Below are 21,238 nucleotides of genomic sequence, written 5' to 3'. Positions count from 1 at the left end.
TAATTATCTTCCTCGAGAAGAAGGCAATCGGGTGCTAGTAATTGTTATTAGCCTATTGTAACATAATAGCTAATATAGCAAACTGTAAAGCGTCAGTCTTAATGCGGATCTGTTTGCTTAGTACGAAATAGTGCAATAAGGGGACTTTAGTAAAGCGCTGCTTCAAACCGTTAAAAGCGGCTCGCGCCTTGTTAGTCTATTTAAACTCCCTAGTCGGGTTAGCCTTAGTTTTAGTAAGCTTAGTTAGGGGCATTACATGCCGTAAATAGCTCTTAATAAATCGGCGATAGAAGTTAGTAAAACCGAGGAACGACTGCAGCTCCTTAATTAACGTAGGAACAGGCTATTTAGTAATAGTTTTGATCCGATTAGGATTAGCCTTAATACCCTTAGTTAATACGAGGAAGCCGAGGAATAACACCTCTTTAGCAGCAAAGGTGCATTTAGAAGGCTTGCAATATAAGCTATAGGCCCTTAGGCGATCGAGTACCTTACGGACTGCAACCTAGTGTTCCGCAATGTTAGGAGAGTATATATAAACTAGGATGTTATCTAGGTAAACTATATAGAGGTAATCTAATAGGCCTAATAGGGCCCGATTGATATAGGACTAGAATGTAGCAGGGGCATTAGCTAGCCTAAATAGTATAACTAAGTACTTAAAATGGCTATAGCGAGTACGAAAGGCTGTCTTCTATTCATCGCCCTTACGAATACGAATGCGATAGTATGCATCCTTAATGTCTAGTATAGTGTAGTAGTAGGTACTAGAAAGGCGGTCGAGGGTCTTATTAATAAGCGGAAGTAGACAGCGGTCTTTAATAGTAACAGCATTAAGCCTACGATAGTCGACATATAGGCGTAGGCTACTATCCTTCTTTAGTACGAACAGGATAGGTGTACTAGCAGGGCTGTTACTATACCGAATACGACTATTAGCTAGGTTTTCTTCTAGGTACTTACGCAACACAGCAAGCTCGCGCTTACTAAGGTTGTAGAGTAGTCTAAAAGGGACCTCCTTGCCCTCTATAATATCAATCTTATAATCCGTCTCTTTAAATATAGGCAATGTCGATGCTAGGTAGTGTTTAAACACATTAATATAGGTCTCTCGAATAGGTTCTAGTATGCGCTTAAGTTGTTCAGGATCTATACTATTAGGGGGCACTAGTTCATCGTTATTACTACCGAGTAGGTCGGCCGTCGGATTAGCTAGGGTTAGGTTGCTAATAAATAGGACCCTAATATTATTAGGGCACTCGCTAATATTAATGTGTTTAATGTCCTCTTTCCTAGCGATTCTAAATCGCTATTATTAACTGCCTAAGTCTATAACTACAGCATAGTACTTAAGAATAGGGTTACTAATAACAATGTTAGATAGGAGGCTGTCTATGTCTACTATATAGGTAGTAAAGTTTAGCAGGCGCTTATTGCCGAGGTCGTCTCTTAGGGCTATATAGACATAGTAGGCTCCGTAGGTTAAGTGCCGAGCGTTATTAAACTAAGCAAGGGTTAGCAGGTTAGTTCTAGGCAGTTGTCGAAGGTCTAATTGCTTAGCTAGGCGATAGCTAATAAGGGCACTGACTGAATTTCCTAGATCTAGTATAACCTTAGTCTTATAGTTAGTCCTATGCGTGTCCGATACGAGATAGGTACGTATAATAGCTAGTACAATGTCGATAGTCTTACGCCGCACAAGGCTAACAGTTAGTGCGGCGCTTATTCTTTTTTCGACTAATAAGAAGGTTAGCCTATAGGGGTAGCGTTAGCTACTAAAAGGTGCTTTCGGTACTTAGCGGTAGCGCGGTCGATTCGGGCCTAGTCCTTAGGTTTGTCGTATTAGCCTAGTAGATAGCTAGTACTATTATAATTGAAGCACTTTAGTCCGGTTAGGGGATTGCTATAGCTATTGCCGCTATTGTTAGCCGAGCGATTAGTACTATAGGGATACGAGCCCCTTCTACGGCCCCTATTACGGCCTCCTCTATATAGCCGTCGGCTACGGCTTCTCCTACGGTCGTTGTTATTGCTACCTCTATTATTAGCACTAGTATTGTTCTAATGCGAACCTTGATTTCCTCCGCGGCCACGATAGGTAGCTAGGCGTATCTTAGATTCTAACCGTTGTTAGAGCTGTACTATACGCTCTACAGTCTCGACTTTAACTATAAATTGAATGCGTATAAGATTGGTCTGTTTAAACACACGGCGGCGGTCTAATTTAAGGACTAATTCCTATCTTAGTTTTAGGCGTATTTCCGAGATCTATATAGAATTAGTCTTAGCCGGAAGGTTATCCTCGAGGGTCTTTAAATAGGCCTTAAATAAACGAGCCGACTAGTTAGTCTTTTGTTTAGCTCGAAGGTATTAGTCCTAAGCATGCTATTGTCTTAGTATCGGGTTTCTAAGAGTGTCTAGCATAATAGTCTTGTAGGTTTTCTACTAAACAGCAGTCTAATTATTAAGGGAATCGAAATGGTCGTCCTAGGTGCGCTTTAGGTTACTATTAATGTACTGCATAGCGTAAACAACTAAGGAATAGTCGTCTAGAAGAGCCCTTAGTGCATTTCGCTAGTTGAGTTCGCAATTACGTATGTAATTATTGTATTGCTTGCGACTAGAGCTATTAAACACGGTGTAGTCTTTGAGTTTAGCATCCTTCTTCTAGACTAGGACTAATAGTAAGGAAGGCCCTACGGTCGGCTTAGTGTTAGTTGTTAGGGCCTCCTAAAGGCGACGAATTTCGAGGAGGTTATCCTTTAGCTGTTGCTCTTAACGTAGGGCAGTAAGCCTGTTTTAGGTAGCTTCTTAGAGTCTCCCTACTAGTTAGGGGCTAAAGGCTAGCTAGCTATATCGCCGATTAACAATGTTGTTAAGAATGTCGTTAATAGGCAATTCTAGATTATTACCTAGAATTATAGATTCTTCTTTAATAGGCTCTCTAGTAGGCTCTTTAGTAGGAGGCACTTTAGTAGGCACTTTAGCGGGAACCGTGCTACTAGCGTTGTTATTACTAGCGCTGCTAGCGGCAGCACGGTTGTTGTTGCTTCGTAATAAGCCGGCTATTGTAGTAGGGGATGACACTAATAATGTATTATTAGCCCCTAAAATGCGGATGTAGCGGAATTAGTAGATATTAGTCTAGTACGATTAACTTAGTATAGTAGGCCGTATAGAAGGCCTTGCTTGATAATAATTAGTACGGTTGTTTCGATAGAATGGTACGTATAGGTCCCGTTCTTCGGGCGTAATATAGTTAGATTAGTCTTGTTCGTAGCTATACCGCTAAAAGCTTGAAATAAGGACTATCTAGCTGCTACCCTTAAAGGGTAGATCGAATACTATATAAGAAGGGTTATATTAGCAGGTAGATAGGGTAGTGGTAAATTAGTATAGTATTCGATAGAGATCTAAGAGGAGAGGGAGGAAGGCAGACTAGTTGGCCTAACGCTAAGCGCCAAGCCCTGCCTAAGGCATCGAGACCCTAGCTTTACTCGAGCCTAGTTATATACCAATTACGTGTAACCTCTTTAGTCCTAATAGAGCCCCTTCTACGGCCCCTATCGCGGCCTCCTCTATATAGCCGCCGGCTACGGCCTCTTCTACGGTCGCTATTACTATTCCTATTATTAGCATTATTGTTTTAGGTAGAACCTTAGTTTCCTCCGCGGGCACTACGGTTACCGCGGTTGCTAGCAGGTCGGATCCTTAATTCTAGTCGTTGCTAGAGCTAGACAGCTCGTTTAGCTATTTCTACCTCGACTATAAATTGAATGCGTATTAGGTTAGCCTATTCGAATACACGACGGCGGTCTAATTTAAGGACTAACTCCTATCGCAATTTAGGGCGTATTTCGGAAATCTAGATAGAGTCGGTCTTAGCTAGCAAATCGTCCTCGAGGGTCTTTAAATAGGCCTTAAATAAACGAGCTAATTAATTAGTCTTTTGCTTAGCCCGAAGGTACTAGTCCTAAGCGTATTGTTGCCTTAGTATAGGGTTTCTAAGGGTGTCTAGTATAATAGTTTTGTAGGTTTGCTACTAAATAGCGGTCTGATTAGTAAGGGAGTTAAAGTGGTTATCCTAGGTACGCTTTAGGTCTCTATTAATGTATTGCATAGCATAGACGACTAGCGAATAGTCGTCTAGTAGGGCCCTTAGTGTATTCCGCTAGTTTAATTTACAATTACGTATGTAATTATTGTACTGCTTGCGGCTAGAGCTATTAAATACGGTACAGTCTTTAAGCTTAGCATCCTTCTTTTAAATAGAAGGTCCTACTACTAGTTCTAGTCTAGTAGTAGTTATTAGGGCTTCCTATAGGCGGCGAATCTCGAGGAGGTTATCCTTTAGCTATTATTCTTAACGTAGGGCAGTAAGCCTGTTTTAGGTAGCTTCTTAGAGTCTCCCTACTAGTTGGGGCCTAAAGGCTAGTTAGCTATATCGACGGTTAACAATATTATTAAGGATGTCGTCGACAGGCAATTCTAGGTCGTTACCTAGAATTACAGGTTCTTTAGTAGGCTTAGCAGTAGGCCCTTTAGTAGGAGGCACTTTAGTAGGAGCTTTAGTAGGCACTTTAGTAGGTACTGTGCTACTAGCGTTGTCGTTGCTAGCGCTGCTAGCGGTAGCACGGTTGTTGTTTTGTAATAAACTAGCTATTATAAGGGGCGATACTAATAATGTATTATTAGCCCCTAAGATACGGATGTAGCGGAATTAGTAGATATCGGCTTAGTATGCTTAACTTAGTATAATAGGCCGTATAGAAGGCCTTGCTTAATAATTGGTACGGTTGTTTTAATAGAATAGTACGTGTAGGTCCCGTCTTTCGGGCGTAATATAGTTAAATCGATAGTTTTCGTAGCTATACCGCTAAAAGCTTGAAATAAGGACTATCTAGCTACTGCCCTTAAAGGGTAGATCGAATACTATATAAGAAGGGTATATTAGCAGGTAGATAGGGTAGTAGTAGATATAAGTAGTATTCGATAAGGAGCTAGGAGGAGAGGGAGGAAGGTAGGCAAGTTGGCCTATTGCTAAGCGCTAAGCCCTGCCTAAGGCACTAAGACCCTAGCTTTACTTAGCCTAGTTATATACTAATTACGTATAGCCTCTTTAGCCCTAACAATATCTCTTTACAGACATTCCCGTTAACTTTTAACTGGTATTTGTAACCCTTTGGTACCCTTAGATTAACTATATATACGCCTTTCTTTAAAACTTAATATTAAAACTTAGGTAATAAATAAGTCTAGTATCTCTATAGAGGTACTAGTAGCTCGCTCGGTTAGGTAAGAGCTAATAGTATCGGCTTATAAGTATTAAGACCGAGCTATAAAAACTATCTATCTTATTATTCTTATACTAAAAACAAAAATCTAGGTAGGGGTAGAAATCCCCTCTAGGTAGACCTATAGGCTATATCTACTTCTGTCTAGCGAACTATCCTATATAACTATTCGAGCAAGCTCTAGGGTCTTGTAAGAAGGGTATATTAGCAGGTAGATAGGGTAGTAGTAGGTACGAGTAGTATTCGATAGAGATCTAAGAGGAGAGGGAGGAAGGCAGGCTAGTTAGCCTAACGCTAAGCGCTAAGCTCTGCCTAAGGCATTAAGACCCTAGCTTCACTCGAGCCTAGTTACATACCAATTACATATAACCTCTTTAGTCCTAATATACGCTTCCCTTCTAAAGGCCGCGCCCTCGTAGCCGGTCTATGTTCTAACCTCTGTCGCTACTGCCTTAGTAGGTCTAGTAAGCTTCTTAGTCTGCGCTAAATTGAATACGCAATTACCGATTATATAACTATATCAAACCTCACCTTTAATATAGCACAATGTATAACTCTAACTGCGCTATCTCTATATGCAATAAACTATAAAGTGATATGTATCTATAAGAACTAAAGGCCTTCGACTAATTACAATACAAGCGCGTCTTCCCTACTATAATAGGTAGACGTACGAGGTATTGTAGTACTGCCTCCGTTCTAAGTGATATCGTATCGAGTTCTTTGCGTCTACTCTTAAAAGACCTAGCAATGTCCGCTTCCGAGGGTTTGTTCGCTTCCGAGGGTTATTATTCTTATTATTCGTAGTTTCGCTAGCCCTAATTAGCTAGGTTTAGTAGCCTTTAAGTGTCAATCTTATCTTATCTTTTTAAAAAAACACAGCTCGTCTAGTTTCTATAGGTAGAGGCTATTATAAGTGCAGTAGTAGAGGTTCGCCTCGCTTAAAGGGTTAGATAGATCGAGGAGTAACCTATTGTCTATAAGATCGACCCCGGCTAGCTTAGCTCTATAGTTTTTGCCCTTAGTTAGTCTATTAGTCGCTTAATCTTTTAACTTAGTTAAAGTTTTAACTTAGCCTTAAAATTTTTAATTAAACCTTTAATAGGCTTAAAGCTTTTAATTAAAGTTTTGATTAAAGGTGCCTTAGGCTCGTAGTATAGGTAAGGTTGTGTCTATAGGCGCAGCGACAATAGTAAGTAATATTAATAATAGCAGCGCTAGTCGTCTTAGCGCTAACTTTACCTTCTTCTAATTTCCTTCTTCGACTAATAATATACTCTATAATACCGTTACTAATATAGCCGCGCTAGCCGTGTCGCCCTTTAGTATAAGCGTAACGCTATCGTTACTATTATTATTACTAACACTATTCGCCTACGCGCGCGCGCCGCCTCTATTAACCGCCTAGGCCTTAGGCCTCGATAGGACGTAGAAATAAGAGGGGCGCTAAGAGGAGGGTCTTATAGGGTACGCTAGTAAAGAGGTAGATTCCTTAAAAGAGTAGGCGATTAGTTAATAGTAATAGTGCGCTCGTTAGTACTCGTTACGCGTCCGTTATCGTAGTGTAGTCTTATTGTCCTTTGCTAACAATTGCTTGCCTCTAATTAGTTAGCTTAATAGCACCCCGGGGGTAGCATTGTTCCTAGGCCTTTCTAGTAACATTATAGGCCCTTAGCCTTCTTCTTGTTCTTTACGCTGGTCTAATATTCATCTAACAACTTAGTTATGTTTTTAAAAGAGTCTTTAGCTTCCTACAAGTCCTATTTAGGTAAATAGCCTTGCTATCTTAGTAGGTACTCCTTCTTGCCTTACCTAGTACGATGCTGCAGGATACGTTCTACAGACTATAGCTCCTTACTATCCGCTAGTATGTCTTCGTGTTCTGTAGGGGCTTTATCCCCTTCGCGTAGGTAGTACGGCTTAAGGAGTAATATATAGAAGGTATTATAGATAGTGTAATAAGGTAGGAGCTATAACTAATAGGCCTGTATGCCCTTAGCCTCTCGAATGCGGAATAGGCCAATGTATCTTAGTACGAGCTTAGGCCTTGTTTTGCTATTAGGTAATAGGTGTTTGCGGATGCGGAGGTTCTTTATACTAAGTATAACTATGTCGCCTTGTTTAAAGGTTATCGGTATATAGCGCTTATCGTAGTAGGCCTTTTAATACTCTTAAGCCTTTGTTAACTTCTCGGCCATCTTAGTATAGATTTCTCGCATCTTCTAAACCCTCTTAATAGCCGCTAGTGTTTCGGGTACTTAACGCGCTTCCCTTTCCTTACGCTCGGCCTCGAGCGATAGTAGGTCTTATAGTATAGCAGCATTCTAGCCTATTATAGCTATATAGGGCGAGATCTTAGTTGATAAATGTATACTGTTGTTGTATACGAATTCTGCAGGCTATAGGAGGTTAACCTAATCCTCGGGGTTCTTATTAATGTAGCTACGTAGGTACTGCTACAGGGTAGCATTCTACCTCTCTATTTAACCGTTAGTCTGTAGATAGAAGGCTGTTAATAGCCGATGCTTTAGTCTTAGCTATAAGCAAATCTCGCTCTAATAGTAAGATATAAATGTCGAGCCCCTATCGGAGACTATCCCCTTAGGGGTTCCCTAATAGGTATAGAAGATGTTACTCTACAGCGCCTCTGCTATATTAATAGTAGTCTAGTCTTTCCGCGCCGGGATATATCGAGCGCCTTTAGTAAATCGATCTACTATAATAAGGATAGCATTATATACGTCCTTACTGCCCCTACGCCTAGTAGGTAGAAGGCCTATAATAAAGTCTATTGTTAGCTTAGCAAATAGCTTCTTTAGAATAGGGAGCGAAGACAACTCGCCGAATAGCAAGTGTTTCGGTGCTTTAACTCGCTAGTATACTATATAGGTCTGTATATACTCCTTTATATACCGCTTACTATTTAGCTAGTAGTATATACGCGATAGTAACTCGTGCGACCTCTCTATACTATAGTAACTAGCGAGCTTACTATTATAGTGCCTCTTTAAAAGCTCTTGTCTAATCGATTGTTTAGCGGGGACATAGTATCTGCCCTTAAACTTTAAATAACCTTTATCGTCGATCGACTAATTACTCTTACTAGATCGAGTCGTTCGCCTACTTATAAGCTTATTAATGCGCTCGATAGCAAAGGCGTCCCTCTACTAAGTACGCAATAGCTTATCTATAAACGATTAACTATCCCTATTTGTAAGGTTATTTAATAGTACCCTCGCTATTAAACGAGGTACGTATTATATATATCTAATAGCACTAGCAGCCGGAACTACTGCAACCTCTTCTATAGTGCTATCGCTATATAGGCTATTACTATAGATAGCAATGTCTTTAATCGAGTTATTATAGCTCGAGCGATCTACGTTCTTTCTAATACATACTAGAAGAACGACAACTCCGCTATAGTATTTGTTGCCGCCGCGGGGTCCGGAAGTCCGCTTATCCTACGCTTGCTTATTAACAATACGGGCTATAGCAATCTTATGCTACAGGGTTGGAAACAAAGAATTAATATGCTAGGTCTCGCTATCGTAATTAGGTCGCCTCGATAGGCTATTAGTAGGGTTGCTTACGCCTAGCCGATATAATATGTTAAAATCGAACCCGGCGAGGTAGACGGCCTATCTAGCCTATCGACCTATAACCCTTATAACCTTAGTAATACTACGTAGGTTGTTATAGTCTGTATAGACCTAAATTGTACACTAAGCACTATCGAGATAGTAGCGCTAATGCTTGAAGGCTTCTACGATTGCTAAGAGCTCTTGCTCGTAGGTCTTATATCGACGTTCTACATCGATTATCTTTCGTAAAAAGAAGGCAATCGGGTGCTAGTAATAGTTATTATCTGATTGCTGTAACATAATAGCCGATATAGCGAACTGTAAAGCGTTAGTCTTAATTCGGATCTACTTGCTTAGCATAAAATAGTATAATAAGGGGACATTAGTAAAGCGTTGCTTTAGGCCGTTAAAAGCGGCTTGTGCTCTGTTAGTCTATTTAAACTCTCTAGTTAGGTTAGCCTTGGTTTTAGTAAGCTTAGTTAGGGGCATTATATACCGTAAATAGCCCTTAATAAAGCGGCGGTAGAAATTAGCGAAGCCGAGGAACGATTGAAGCTCCTTAATAGACGTAGGAACAGGCTATTTAGTAATTGTTTTAATCCGATTAGGATTAGCCTTAACATCCTCGGTTAATACGAGGAAGCTAAGGAATAACACCTCCTTAGCAGTAAAGGTGCATTTAGAAGGTTTGTAATATAGTCTATAGGCTCGTAGGCGGTCGAGGACCTTGCGTACTACGGCCTAGTATTCTACAATATTAGGTAAGTGTATGTAAACTAGGATGTTATCTAGGTAAACTATATAGAGGTGATCTAATAGGCCTAATAGGGCCCGATTAATGTAGGACTAGAATGTAGTAGGGGCATTAGCTAGCCCAAATAGCATAACTAAGTACTCGAAATAGCTATAGCGAGTACGAAAGGCTATCTTCTATTCATCGCCCTTGCGAATACGAATGCGGTAATAGGCGTCCTTAATATCTAATGTAGTGTAGTAGTAGGCACTAGAAAGGCGATCAAGGGTCTTATTAATAAGAGGAAGTGGATAGCGATCTTTAATAGTAATAGCATTAAGCCTACGATAATCGATATAGAGGCGTAGGCTACTATCCTTCTTTAGTACGAACAGGATAGGGGCACTAGTAGGGCTGTTACTATACCGTATCCGGCTATTAGCTAGGTTTTCCTCTAGGTACTTACGTAATATAGCAAGCTCTCGCTTACTAAGGTTGTAGAGGGGTCTAAAAGGGACCTCTTTGCCCTCTATAATATCAATCTTATAATCCGTCTCTTTAAATATAGGCAATGTCGATGCTAAGTGGTGTTTAAACACATTAATATAGGTCTCTCGGATAGGCTCTAGTATGCGAGCAAGCTAATTAGAATTTAGGATTATTAGGGGGCACAGGTTTATCGTTATTACTACCGAGCAAATCGGCAGTCGGATTAGCTAAGGCGGAGGCTAGTATTAGGTTACTAATAAACAGGACCCTAATATCGTTAGGGCACTCGCTAACATTAATATATTTAATGTCCTCTTTCCTAGCGATTCTAAATCGCTACTTCTAAATGCCTAAGTCTATAGCTATAGCGTAGTACTTAAGAACAGGGTTACTAATAATAATAGTAGCTCCCCTATATAGGTTGTCTATATCTACTACGTAGGCAGTGAAGTCTAGTAGGCGTTCATTTCCGAGGTCGTCCTTTAGAGCTATAGGAATATAGTAGGCCCTATAGGTCAAGTGCCGAGCGTTATTAAACTAAGCAAGGGTTAGTAGGTTAGTCCTCGGCAGTTGTCGAAGGTCTAATTGCTTAGCTAGGCGATAGCTAATAAGGGCACTAACTGAATTTCCTAGATCTAGTATAACCTTAGTTTAATAGGTAGTGCCCTTCGTGTCCTATATAAGGTAGGAGCGTATTATAGCTAGTACAATGTCGATGGTCTTACGCCGCACGAGGCTAACAGTTAGTGCGGCGCTTACTCTTTTTTCGAAGGTTAGCCTATAGGGTAATAGGGGTAGCGTTAGCCGCTAAGAGGTGCTTTCGGTATTTAGCGGAAGTACGGTTAATTCAGGCCTAGTCCTTAGGTTTATCGCATTAGCCTAGTAGATAGCTAGTGCTGTTACAATTAAAGCACTTCAATCCGGTTAGTAGACTGCTATAGCTATTATTGTTAGTTAAGCGGTTAGCGTTATAAGGATACGAGCCCCTTCTACGGCCCCTATCGCGGCCCCCTCTATATAGCCGGCGGCTACGGCCTCTTCTACGGTTATTGTTACTGTTCCTATTGTTAGCATTGTTATTATAGTAGGAACCTTGGTTTCCTCCGCGGCTACTACGATTGCCGCGGTTAGTACTAGCTAGTCGGATCCTCGATTCTAGTCGTTATTAGAGCTAAATAGCCCGTTCGGCTATTTCCACTTCGACTATAAATTAAATGCGTATTAGATTAGCTTATTCGAACATACGGCGATAGTCCAATTCGAGGATAAGCTCCTATCTGAGTTTTAGGCGTATCTCGGAGATCTATATAGAATTAGTCTTAGGCAGAAGGTCGTCTTTAAGGGTTTTTAAATAGGCCTCGAATAAGCGGGCCGATTAATTAGTCTTTTATTTAGCTCGAAGATACAGGTCCTAAGTATGTTGTTGCCTTAGTATAGGGTTTCTAAGGGTGTCTAGCATAATAGTTTTGTAGGTTTACTACTAAATAGCGGTCTAATCCTCGAGGGAATTAAAATAGTTATCTTAGGTACGTTTTAGGTCTCTATTAATATACTGTATAGCATAGACGACTAAGGAATAGTTATCTAGTAGCGCTCTCGGTGCATTGCGCTAGTTAAGCTCGTAGTTACGAATATAGTCGTTATATTGTTTCTAACTAGAGCTATCGAACACGGTGTAATCCTTGAGTTTAGTATCCTTCTTTTAAATAGTTAGTAAGGAAGGCCCTGCTATTAGTTTAGTTGTCGGGGCTTCCTAAAGGCGACGAATCTCGAGAAGATTATCCTTTAGCTATTATTCTTAGTATAGAGCAGCGAGCCTATTTTAGGTAGCTTCCTAAAGTCTCGCTACTAGCTAGGGCCTAAAGGCTAGCTAGCTATATCGTCGGTTAACGATGTTATTAAGTATATCGTTAATAGGCAACTCTAGGTCGTTACCTAGAACTATAGGTTCTTCGGTAGGCCTAGTAGTAGGCTCTTTAGCAGGTACTTTAGCAGGTACCTTAGTAGGTACTATACTACTAGCATTGTCGTTGCTAGCGCTACTAGCGGTAGTACGGTTGTTGTTTCGTAATGAACCGGCTATTATAAGGGGCGACACTAATAATATATTGTTAGCCCCTAAGATGCGAATATAGCGGAATTAGTAGGTATCGGCTTAGTATACTTAACTTAGTATAATAGGCCGTATAGAAGGCCTTGCTTAATAATTAGTACGGTTGTTTCGATAGAATAGTGCGTATAGGTCCCGTTCTTAGGGCGTAATATAGTTAGATTAGTCTTGTTCGTAGCTATACCGCTAAAAGCTTAAAATAAGGACTATCTAGCTACTACCCTTAAAGGGGTAATCGAATACTGTATAAGAAGGGTATATTAGTAGGTAGATAGGGTAGTAGTAGGTACGAGTAGTATTCGATAGAGATTTAAGAGAAGAGGGAGGAAGGCAGGCTAGTTAGCCTAACGCTAAGCGCCAAGCCCTACCTAAGGCATTAAGACCCTAGCTTCACTCGAGCCTAGTTACATACTAATTACGTATAACCTCTTTAGTCCTAACAGGTCTTTACTAGCGATCGTTAGTATATAATATAAATCTTCGCTATACGCTATAGAGGTATAATAGTACCTACTAATAGTTTTATTTTCCTAGGAAATAACCTATAAAATTAGCTATAGGCTCGTAATAGCTCTATTAAAAGACGAGGTCCTTACTATATTTTAATACGAGCAGTATTAGCAAACGCTATAATATACTTAGGAGTAAGCCCCGAGTACAAGGCCGACGAGGTAGAGGAGTATAGCGAGAATTTTCGATAGTACTATTATAGCTATTAGTAGGCGTTTTAGGTAGTAGGTACTATTCGACGTAGTAATATTTAAATAGGGAATAAGAAACGCTAGAGAAGGCGAGGACTAATATCAAATATATATATACCTTCGAAGACGACACCTGTATCTTCGAAGACGGCACTAATACCCTAGCACTTATACCTATACCACACACAGTACGACCTGCCTACACCTTCCCTTGGACAGCGTTCCGGTAGAGAGATAGAACGCAGAATTGCAACGCAACGTATACGGGAGCCTCGTTCGATATTAGTATGCGATAAACATTGCAGCGCAACGTCGCAGAGGTGCCTTGTGCAGGCGATGAAGTCTCAGGGCATGCGCTGTCTCCTTTGAATCCTTTCTTACGCTCACGTGTTGGAGCCCCACTGACGACCACGCTCCCGACGGTCAATACCAACATGCTAGCAATTTGGGTATACTACTGATTTAAATGCGCACCGGACAAGTATAGTGTGTAGGTTCAGTGTGGTTTGTTGATTATTGGGGTGCGGTGTATCTCTATCGCAAATGTCTTCGTCCGTCCGTCCGTCGTTCTAAAAAGGTCGCAGAATCGAAGTTCAAAGGGTGGTTGTATTCGTCCGTCATCCCATTCGTCGGTCAAGTCTCTCCGTCGATTGAGTCCAGGATTCGGCATCGACATTGAGACCGACATTTCTCTTCATCTCTGTAGCACTGTTCCTTCTCTATTCACCCTACAGCTCTCACAGTCGCCGTGCTCTCATTCGAGCTCTCGCTCAGACTCCTCGCCTGCATCATCTGTTGCTCCCTCGCAGCGTCAGCAGCCTTCTGCTGCGCCACAACTTCTCGTGCATAGAATTCCACCAACATGGTTCCGTAAGCCTCGATCTCCTCGACCGGGATCGATAATCGGAAATCGTTCAAAAGCAAGAATTGAAGTTCGAGATGATTCAGTTCCGGAAGTGGTAGTCCGCCAACCTAAAACACAAGCATCAAAGTTAGCATTTCTGGTTCAACGGGTTTCTGGACTATCCTTTCCGGATCGGTAGATGGGGATTTAAGGTTTTGATTGGTTTCAGTCTCAGACGTGCCGGATAGTGCGTCCTGTGTCAGATTCTGAAGACTGTGGAGGAGTGTGATGTAATGAGATACGATTCATGGTGGGATGTGAGGCATTGAGACGTGGGATGCAATGCGACAGCACTTCGTGAAGACAGGGGGAAGGTAATTTCGCACTCACCTTCGCATATCTCGAGTTCGTGTAGAAAATGTCCGAAAAGAATTTGCTGGCGCAAGTAACACCGGCAATGACCAGTCGGTGGATATTAAAACTGTCAACCACGAAAAAGTGGCTGAGATTGTAGGGGTCGATCGTGGGTGATATCGAGGGCGACTCCGGCTGATTGGGCCTGCTGTGTGGTGTCCCTGGAATTCCTCGTTCGCCCGATGCTTTCTCATTACCTCCAGAGTGTGGAGGAGTCGCTTGTTGCGTACCTGAAGGCGTGGTGGCTGTTACGCCTTCCATGCCATCCGACCCGAGTGACTCGGTAGAGGAGTTTCCTGCATTTTCATGCACTGCGTTCTGATTCAGCTCTCGCAAGGTTTGCATCGGTCCTGCATTCACTCTTTCCGTCATTCTGTCAAAGTAGACCAAGAGGCTCAGAAACACCTCATAGCTTGTTGGGCAGTACTTGTTGATTCTGCTCAGGTAGCTGAGGATAGTGATGCTGGGCACATTCTTGCCGTGAAATGCAAGAACGCTGCTTGTTTGTGGATTCAGGTGTGATGCAGCATCAATGTTGGGCGGCTGGCGGTGTAAATGCTCATGCTGCCGGTCGTTTGTAGTCGTAATCTTCGTAAGGAGGCCGGCAACCATTTCAATAATGTGCTCGACCTTCATGTCGCTAATCTCATACTGCGGGCCATCGTCTTCTGTTCCTCGTGATCGTGATCGGCTCCTGCTTCGAATCTCGGAGAAGCTGCCCATGTTGTCTGTGGCGAAGCTCTGGATGTGCTCTAGGTCACGGACTTTAATCTTTCGCGGTGGCATGGTTGATCGGACATCGGTCGAGGCAGTGGCCTCCGAGACTGGCCCTTCAGACCCATCTGGCGGTGGAGGTGCAGGTTGCGCGCCTAATGGTGGGCTAGGCGGTTGGGGCGCTGTACTTTGCTGGGACGCCTGCGACGACGCTCGCACATGCTGAGATTGTACATCCCTTCGGGTGGGAGTTGCGGCGGCAGCGGAGCTTGGTGCTCTCTGCGCCGAATCGGACATATGTGAGGCCTCTGAGCGCGAAGGCGTGCGGCTTCGCTTGGGTTGCTGGTGAGGACTAGAGTTGGTATGCGCGCGTGGCGCGGATGGTTCTCGGTAGACGCTATGCTGCGGATGTGAGGGTGAAGGGTGGGCGTGGGAGTGGGCGTGCGCGTGGTGTCCAAAGAACGAGTTGACGCTATCGAGTATCACCGAGCCCATATTAGCTCATCGACACGTGCGCGGCAGGCGGTCGGTGTGAGGTGCGGTAGTGCTGTTGCTGCGATCAGATTAGTGTCGTGGCCGCAAGTGTCGGCGACGGTCCGTGTGCGCGTCGACAAATGCAGGTGCGCGGGTGTGCGTGAGGCGTGAGGTTGGTGTCGCTGAGTTGTTGCGCGCAGGAATGTGAGCGCGAGTGGTGCTTGGGCGAGGCGAGGCAAGGCGAGGGGAGGCGAGGCTGTGAATAGTGCCGATGTTGAAGTTGAAGCATGTGAAAGCTCCGACCACACCCTGCACGTCGACGGAGCAACACAATCGGCGAGCCGCTCAGCAGCTGCGCATCGAGCGGACAGACGGCGGACCAAGTGCAAGGAGGATGTGCGGCGGCGACTATTTAGAAACGCTTATAGCGAGCACTATTAGGAACGCTTATAGCAAGATAGTCTTAAATATCTATAGTAACTACTTCCGGAATATGCCTATAGTAATTACTATCCGGAATACCTATAGCGAGTACTATTCGAAATATCTATAGTAAGTAGTTCTTTCCGAGTTAGAACGCTTATAGTAAGTACTACCTATAAGGCGTATAGTAAGTACTACCTATAAGGCGGATACTAAGTCTAATCTAAAACGCCTATAGTAATTTTAATCTAAAACACTTATAGGGATTCTTATTTAGAACGCTTATAATACTAAGTACTATTCGGAACGCGTATAGTAAGTCTAATCCGGAGCGCTAATAGTTAGTACTACTATCTATAACGCCTATACTAAGTTTTATTTAGAACGCGCTATATAGTAATTCTAATCCGAAACGCTTATACTAAGTCTTATCCGGAACGCGTATAGTAAGTACTATCCGGAACGCGTATAGTAGGTCTAATTTAGAACAGTAATAGTAAGTACTATTACGAACGCTTATAGTAAGTAGTACTTTCTAAAATACCTATAGTAAGTACTATTTAGAATACTTATAGCAAGTTATATCCGAAACGCCTATAGTAAATGCTACTAAAAACGCTTATAGCGAGTAGTATTATTCGAAACGCTTATAGCGGTAACTATCCGAGATATCTATAGCAAGTAGTACTATCCGGAACGCTTATAGCAAACACTATCTAAAACGCCTATAGCAAACAGTATTCTAACTACCTATAGCGAGTACCCTATATAACGCCTGCTACGAGTACCTTAGAGAACGCCTATAGCGAGCACTCTATAGAATACCTATAGCAAGTAGTACTGTCCGGAACGCGTAGGACAAGCCTTATTTTAAACGCTTAGTATAGTTAGTCCGATATAAACCGGAACGCGTATAGTAAGTCTAATCCGAAGTACTGCTAAGAACGCTTATAGCAAGTAGTACTATCTAAAATACCTATAGTAAGTACTGTTTAGAATACTAATAGCAAGTTATATCGGAAGCGCTTATAGTAAATACTACTAAAAACGCTTATAGCGAGTAGTAACATTCGAAACGCTTATAGCGGTAACTATTTAAGATATCTATAGCGAGCAGTACTATCCGGATCGCCTATAGTAAAGACTATCTAAAACGCCTAAAGCTAAACAGTATTCGAACTACCTATAGCGAGTACCCTATATAACGCCTACTACGAGTACTCTATAAATATAGGAATTTCAATTTAGAACACTTATAATCCTAAGTACTATTTAGAACGTATATAGTAAGTCTAATCCGGAGCGCTAACAGTTAGTACTACTATCTATAGCGCCTATACTAAGTTTTATTTAAAACGCGCTATATAGTAATTCTAATCCGGAACGCTTCTACTAAGTCTAATCCGGAACGCGTATCGTAAGCACTATCCGGAACGTATATAGCAAGTCTAATTCGCAACGCTAATAGCAAGTACTATTAAAATTTAAGAACGCTTATAGCAAGCGGTACTACCTAAAGTGCCTATAGTAAGTACTATTTAGAATACTTATAGCAAGAAGTACTATATTATATCCGAGACGCTTATAGTAAATACTATTTCAAACGCCTATAGGAAATAGTATTCGAACTACCTATAGTAAGTACCCTATATAACGCCTACTACGAGTATCCTATAGGGCGCCTATAGCGAGTACTCTATAGGATATCTATAGCGAGTAGTACTATCCGGAACGCGTAGGACAAGCCTTATTTTAAACGCTTAGTACAGTATAAACCGGAAGGCGTATAGCAAGTCTAATCCGAAACGCTTATAGAACGTCTTATCCGGAATGTATAAAGTAAGTCTAAGTCTAATCCGAAACTAAATACTTATACGAAGCACTATCCGGAAGGCCTATAGCGAGTAGTACTATCCGGAACGCTTATAGCAAATACTATCTAAAACGCCTATAGTTAAATAGCATTCGAACTATCTATAGCGAGTACCCTATATAACGCCTATAGCGAGTACTCTATAGAATATCTATAGCGAGTAGTACTATCCGGAACGCGTAGGATAAGCTAACTATTATCTATAACGCCTATAATAGGTCTAATTCAGAACGCTTATAATACTAAGTACTATTTAGAACGCGTATAGTAAGTCTAATAACTCTAATCCGGAGCGCTAACAGTTAGTACTACTATCTATAACGCCTATACTAAGTTTTATTTAGAACGCACTATATAGCAATTATAATCCGAAACGCTTATACTAAGTCTTATCCGGAACGCGTAGAGGAAGTCTATCCGGAACGCAAATAGCAAGTACTATTAGGAACGCTTATAGCAAGTAGGACTATCTAAAATACCTATAGTAAGTCCTATTTAGAATACTTATAGCAAGTCTAATCCGAAACGCTTATAGTAAATACTACTAAAAACGCTTATAGCGAGTAGTAATATTCGAAACGCTTATACCGGTAACTGTCCGAAATAGCTATAGCGAGTAGTCCTATCCGAAACGCTTATAGTAAATACTATCTAAAACGCCTATAGTTAAATAGGATGCGAACTATTTATAGCGAGTACCTTATCTAACGCCTACTATAAGTACCCTGTAAAACGCCTATAGCGAGTAGTACTGTCCGGAACGCGTAGGATAAGCCTTTCGAGCCTACCGCTCCGAGTAAATACCGCCGGATTAGGCGCGAACGATACCGCCTCGAGCAAAAAAACGCCGCCGGATTAGGCGTAAACGACGGAGGCGGCCTCGGAAACACTACTATCGCGGCGCCGGAGCGTTATAGTCGATCCCGCGACTCCTACGCCCTCCGGACCGCGCGAGAATCGAGAAATTTTAAAGTTCCTCGCCGCCGACTAATCAGAGTCGGCTTTTCGGTCGTTTTAAGCCGCACTAAGCCTAAAGGGGCCCCATTTTTTGTTGAGTTGTTATATTATAGACAGGTTGGAGTTCAACCTGAAAGGTGTTAGCTTGGATTAGTTACATAATTATTATTATGTAATCCAGTCTGCTTAGCATTCCCTACTAGGTAACTAACTAGACTGTATATTCCAACACTCCCACTTAGATCAGTTGGTCTACGACCCTAATTCCAACCAATACAATCTAATAAGAACTTCAGTCAGCCAATCAGATGTAATAGCTTCTAGATTGGCATAGTGTATCTAATCTGCTAGGTTCAATTCCTAGATCTAGTGTTTGCTTACTTAGTAGCGTTCGAACTCTACTAAGTAAGCACTTTTGTCCCTTTATACTAACTGCAATTGTCTAATGAATTCCTAGAACTGTAGCCCTATCTTTAGCTTAGTTAGGCTATTAGCTACTATCTCTTTTGTTGGAGTGTATTCTACTGCAACCTTTCTTTGCTACTAAAGATTTCTAACCTTATTGAAACTAATATCAATATGTTTTGATCTCTTATAGGTATAAGCATCTTTAACAAGAGTCAAAGCTGCCTAGTTGTCGCCTATAATCTAAACAGGTCTAACTTTATTTACTGTATCAGAATTTCCTTTAATTAATGGTTAGAATAAGCATTCTCCTACTAACTATATATAGTCTATCTCCCTTAGGAGTACTATAAGGAATTGAGATTGCTTTATATATACATTTATTGCTATATACTTAGCTTCTATAGTTAATATAGTAACTGACTTCTGCTTCTTGCTTATCTAAGAAACTAGTGATCCGTAGAGAAAGAAGATGCTTCTAAGGATCGAGACTCTATTAGCTTTATCTATTGCATAATCAGAGTCTAAATATCCTATTAGCTTTCCTCCTCCCCTCCTAAACATTAACCCTAGACTTAGGAATAATCTCGGGTATCTAGCCAGTTTTCTAAGTGCTTTTAGATATCTCTTAGATAGATCTAATATATATAATCCTAATCTTCTAAGGGCAAAAGCAATGTTAGGTCTTGTTATAGTTATTAGCTACATCCATGTACCATTCTGGCTTTGGTACTTAGTCTTATTACACCTTTCTTCATTTGAGTCAGATTTTCTTAGACTCTTATAGCTGTTAAGTAGTAACAAGGTTAGGTAGGCCATTTCTTTAGTCATTCCAAACTTAGCAAGGTTTTCCTGGATATAGTGTTCCTAGTCTAGCTTTAGAGTACTATTCTTTCTGTCTCTAGTAAGCTTTATCCTAAGAATTTTGGTTGGTTCACCTAGGTCTTTAATTTTAAATACCTTGCCTAGTTCCTTCTTAAACTAAAGAACATCTTCTAGCTTTAGTACTGCAATGGGAATGTTATCTATATAGGTAAGGACTATCAGGTTCCTTCCTCTATAAATGAGCAAATATAGGTCTACCTCTAACTAGTAGAATCCCATTTCCTCTAGCTTTAAGACACATAGCTTGTTCTAGTCTCTTACTGCTTGTTTTAGGCTATACAAGCTCCTTAGGATTTTTAGGGCTATACCTTATAGGATCTCTACACCTAGTAGTAGGATTATAAAGATATCTTCTTGTAGGGTACTTTTAGTAAATGCATTGTTCACATCTACTTAGTGTAGCTCCAGATCCTTTTTATATATAGCAGCTATAAACACTCTAAGTATATTATGCCTAACTATTAGTGCAAATGTCTCCTAGAAATCTATCCCAAATTTCTAAGAGAACCCCCTTACAACTAGTCTTGCTTTGAACTTGTTAATTGCTCTACTTATTAGTCTCTTTATATTAAACACCTATTTTAAAGTAACTAGGTTTGCTCCTTTTAGTAGAACTACCTAATCCTAGGTATAGTTGCTTCTAAGCGCAGTTAGTTCCTTCTAGATTGCATCTTCCTATATATAACCCCATTTAGGATCTTATACTGCCTCTTAGTAGGTTCTTAGGATTGGAACCTCCTATCTTTGTGCAATCCCTAGTACAAAGGTAGGGAATGTAACCTTACAAATACACTCCCGGAGTTCATCTGTCCAATCTATACTTAGATCTAGGTCTTTTATTATACAGATAAAGGCCCTATAGTGCTTAGCTTCTAGGAACTCATCCTCCTCTAATTCTCTTAGTCTCTTCTATACAGTTGATCTTGTAATTATACTATATACCCTTTCTTCCCTTAACCCTTTATTAGAGATTGATCTCCTTCTCTTTAAATTCCCCTCCTAAGCCTAGATATCCTAGTTGTCTTGCTACGGTTTCTCTTAGCTCTGATTAGGGGCCTACTGTTTCTCTTAGCTCTAATTAGGGGCCTGCTATTTATTATTTTGTTCTTTTTCTTCTAGATCAACTATTACCTAATATTGGTTAATGTCCTTTAGTAGTAGAGGCAGTTAGACCTGCAGTGGTTTAATATCCCGGTTCTCCTTCCTTGGTCTGCTAACTAGGTTCCTTACTAGAGCTTAGCTTAGCTAGTTAAGTCTAGGAACATTCAATATTATATCCCCTCCTTTCTTATTCTTAAACTAGACAGCATTGTTGTAAGCTCTTATAGCTTTTATATT

At 41.2% G+C, this 21,238-nt stretch overlaps 2 protein-coding genes across 2 annotated transcripts; one reads left to right on the top strand and one right to left on the bottom strand.

Annotated features, from left to right (window-relative positions):
* Positions 1-7,660: 7,660 nt before the first annotated feature.
* MYCFIDRAFT_177085 (uncharacterized protein) lies at positions 7,661-13,372 on the top strand (the record flags this gene model as incomplete). The annotated part of the gene is made up of 2 exons (XM_007930967.1): positions 7,661-7,669; positions 13,217-13,372. The coding sequence occupies 2 exons, from the start codon at positions 7,661-7,663 to the stop codon at positions 13,370-13,372; spliced, it is 165 nt and encodes a 54-aa protein (XP_007929158.1).
* Positions 13,373-13,407: 35 nt separating this feature from the next.
* Positions 13,408-19,773, bottom strand: MYCFIDRAFT_208476 (uncharacterized protein; the record flags this gene model as incomplete). Its single annotated transcript, XM_007930966.1, has 9 exons — positions 13,408-13,603; positions 13,639-13,883; positions 13,923-13,928; positions 13,993-15,070; positions 15,103-15,355; positions 15,395-15,653; positions 15,689-15,709; positions 19,722-19,735; positions 19,764-19,773. The coding sequence occupies 9 exons, from the start codon at positions 19,771-19,773 to the stop codon at positions 13,408-13,410; spliced, it is 2,082 nt and encodes a 693-aa protein (XP_007929157.1).
* Positions 19,774-21,238: the final 1,465 nt, after the last annotated feature.

Source organism: Pseudocercospora fijiensis (genome assembly GCF_000340215.1).
Source record: "Pseudocercospora fijiensis CIRAD86 unplaced genomic scaffold MYCFIscaffold_7, whole genome shotgun sequence".
NCBI classification, from domain to species: Eukaryota; Fungi; Ascomycota; class Dothideomycetes; order Mycosphaerellales; family Mycosphaerellaceae; genus Pseudocercospora; species Pseudocercospora fijiensis.
The sequence above is the reverse complement of the archived record's forward strand: the minus strand, read 5'-3'. Positions and strand labels throughout refer to the sequence as shown.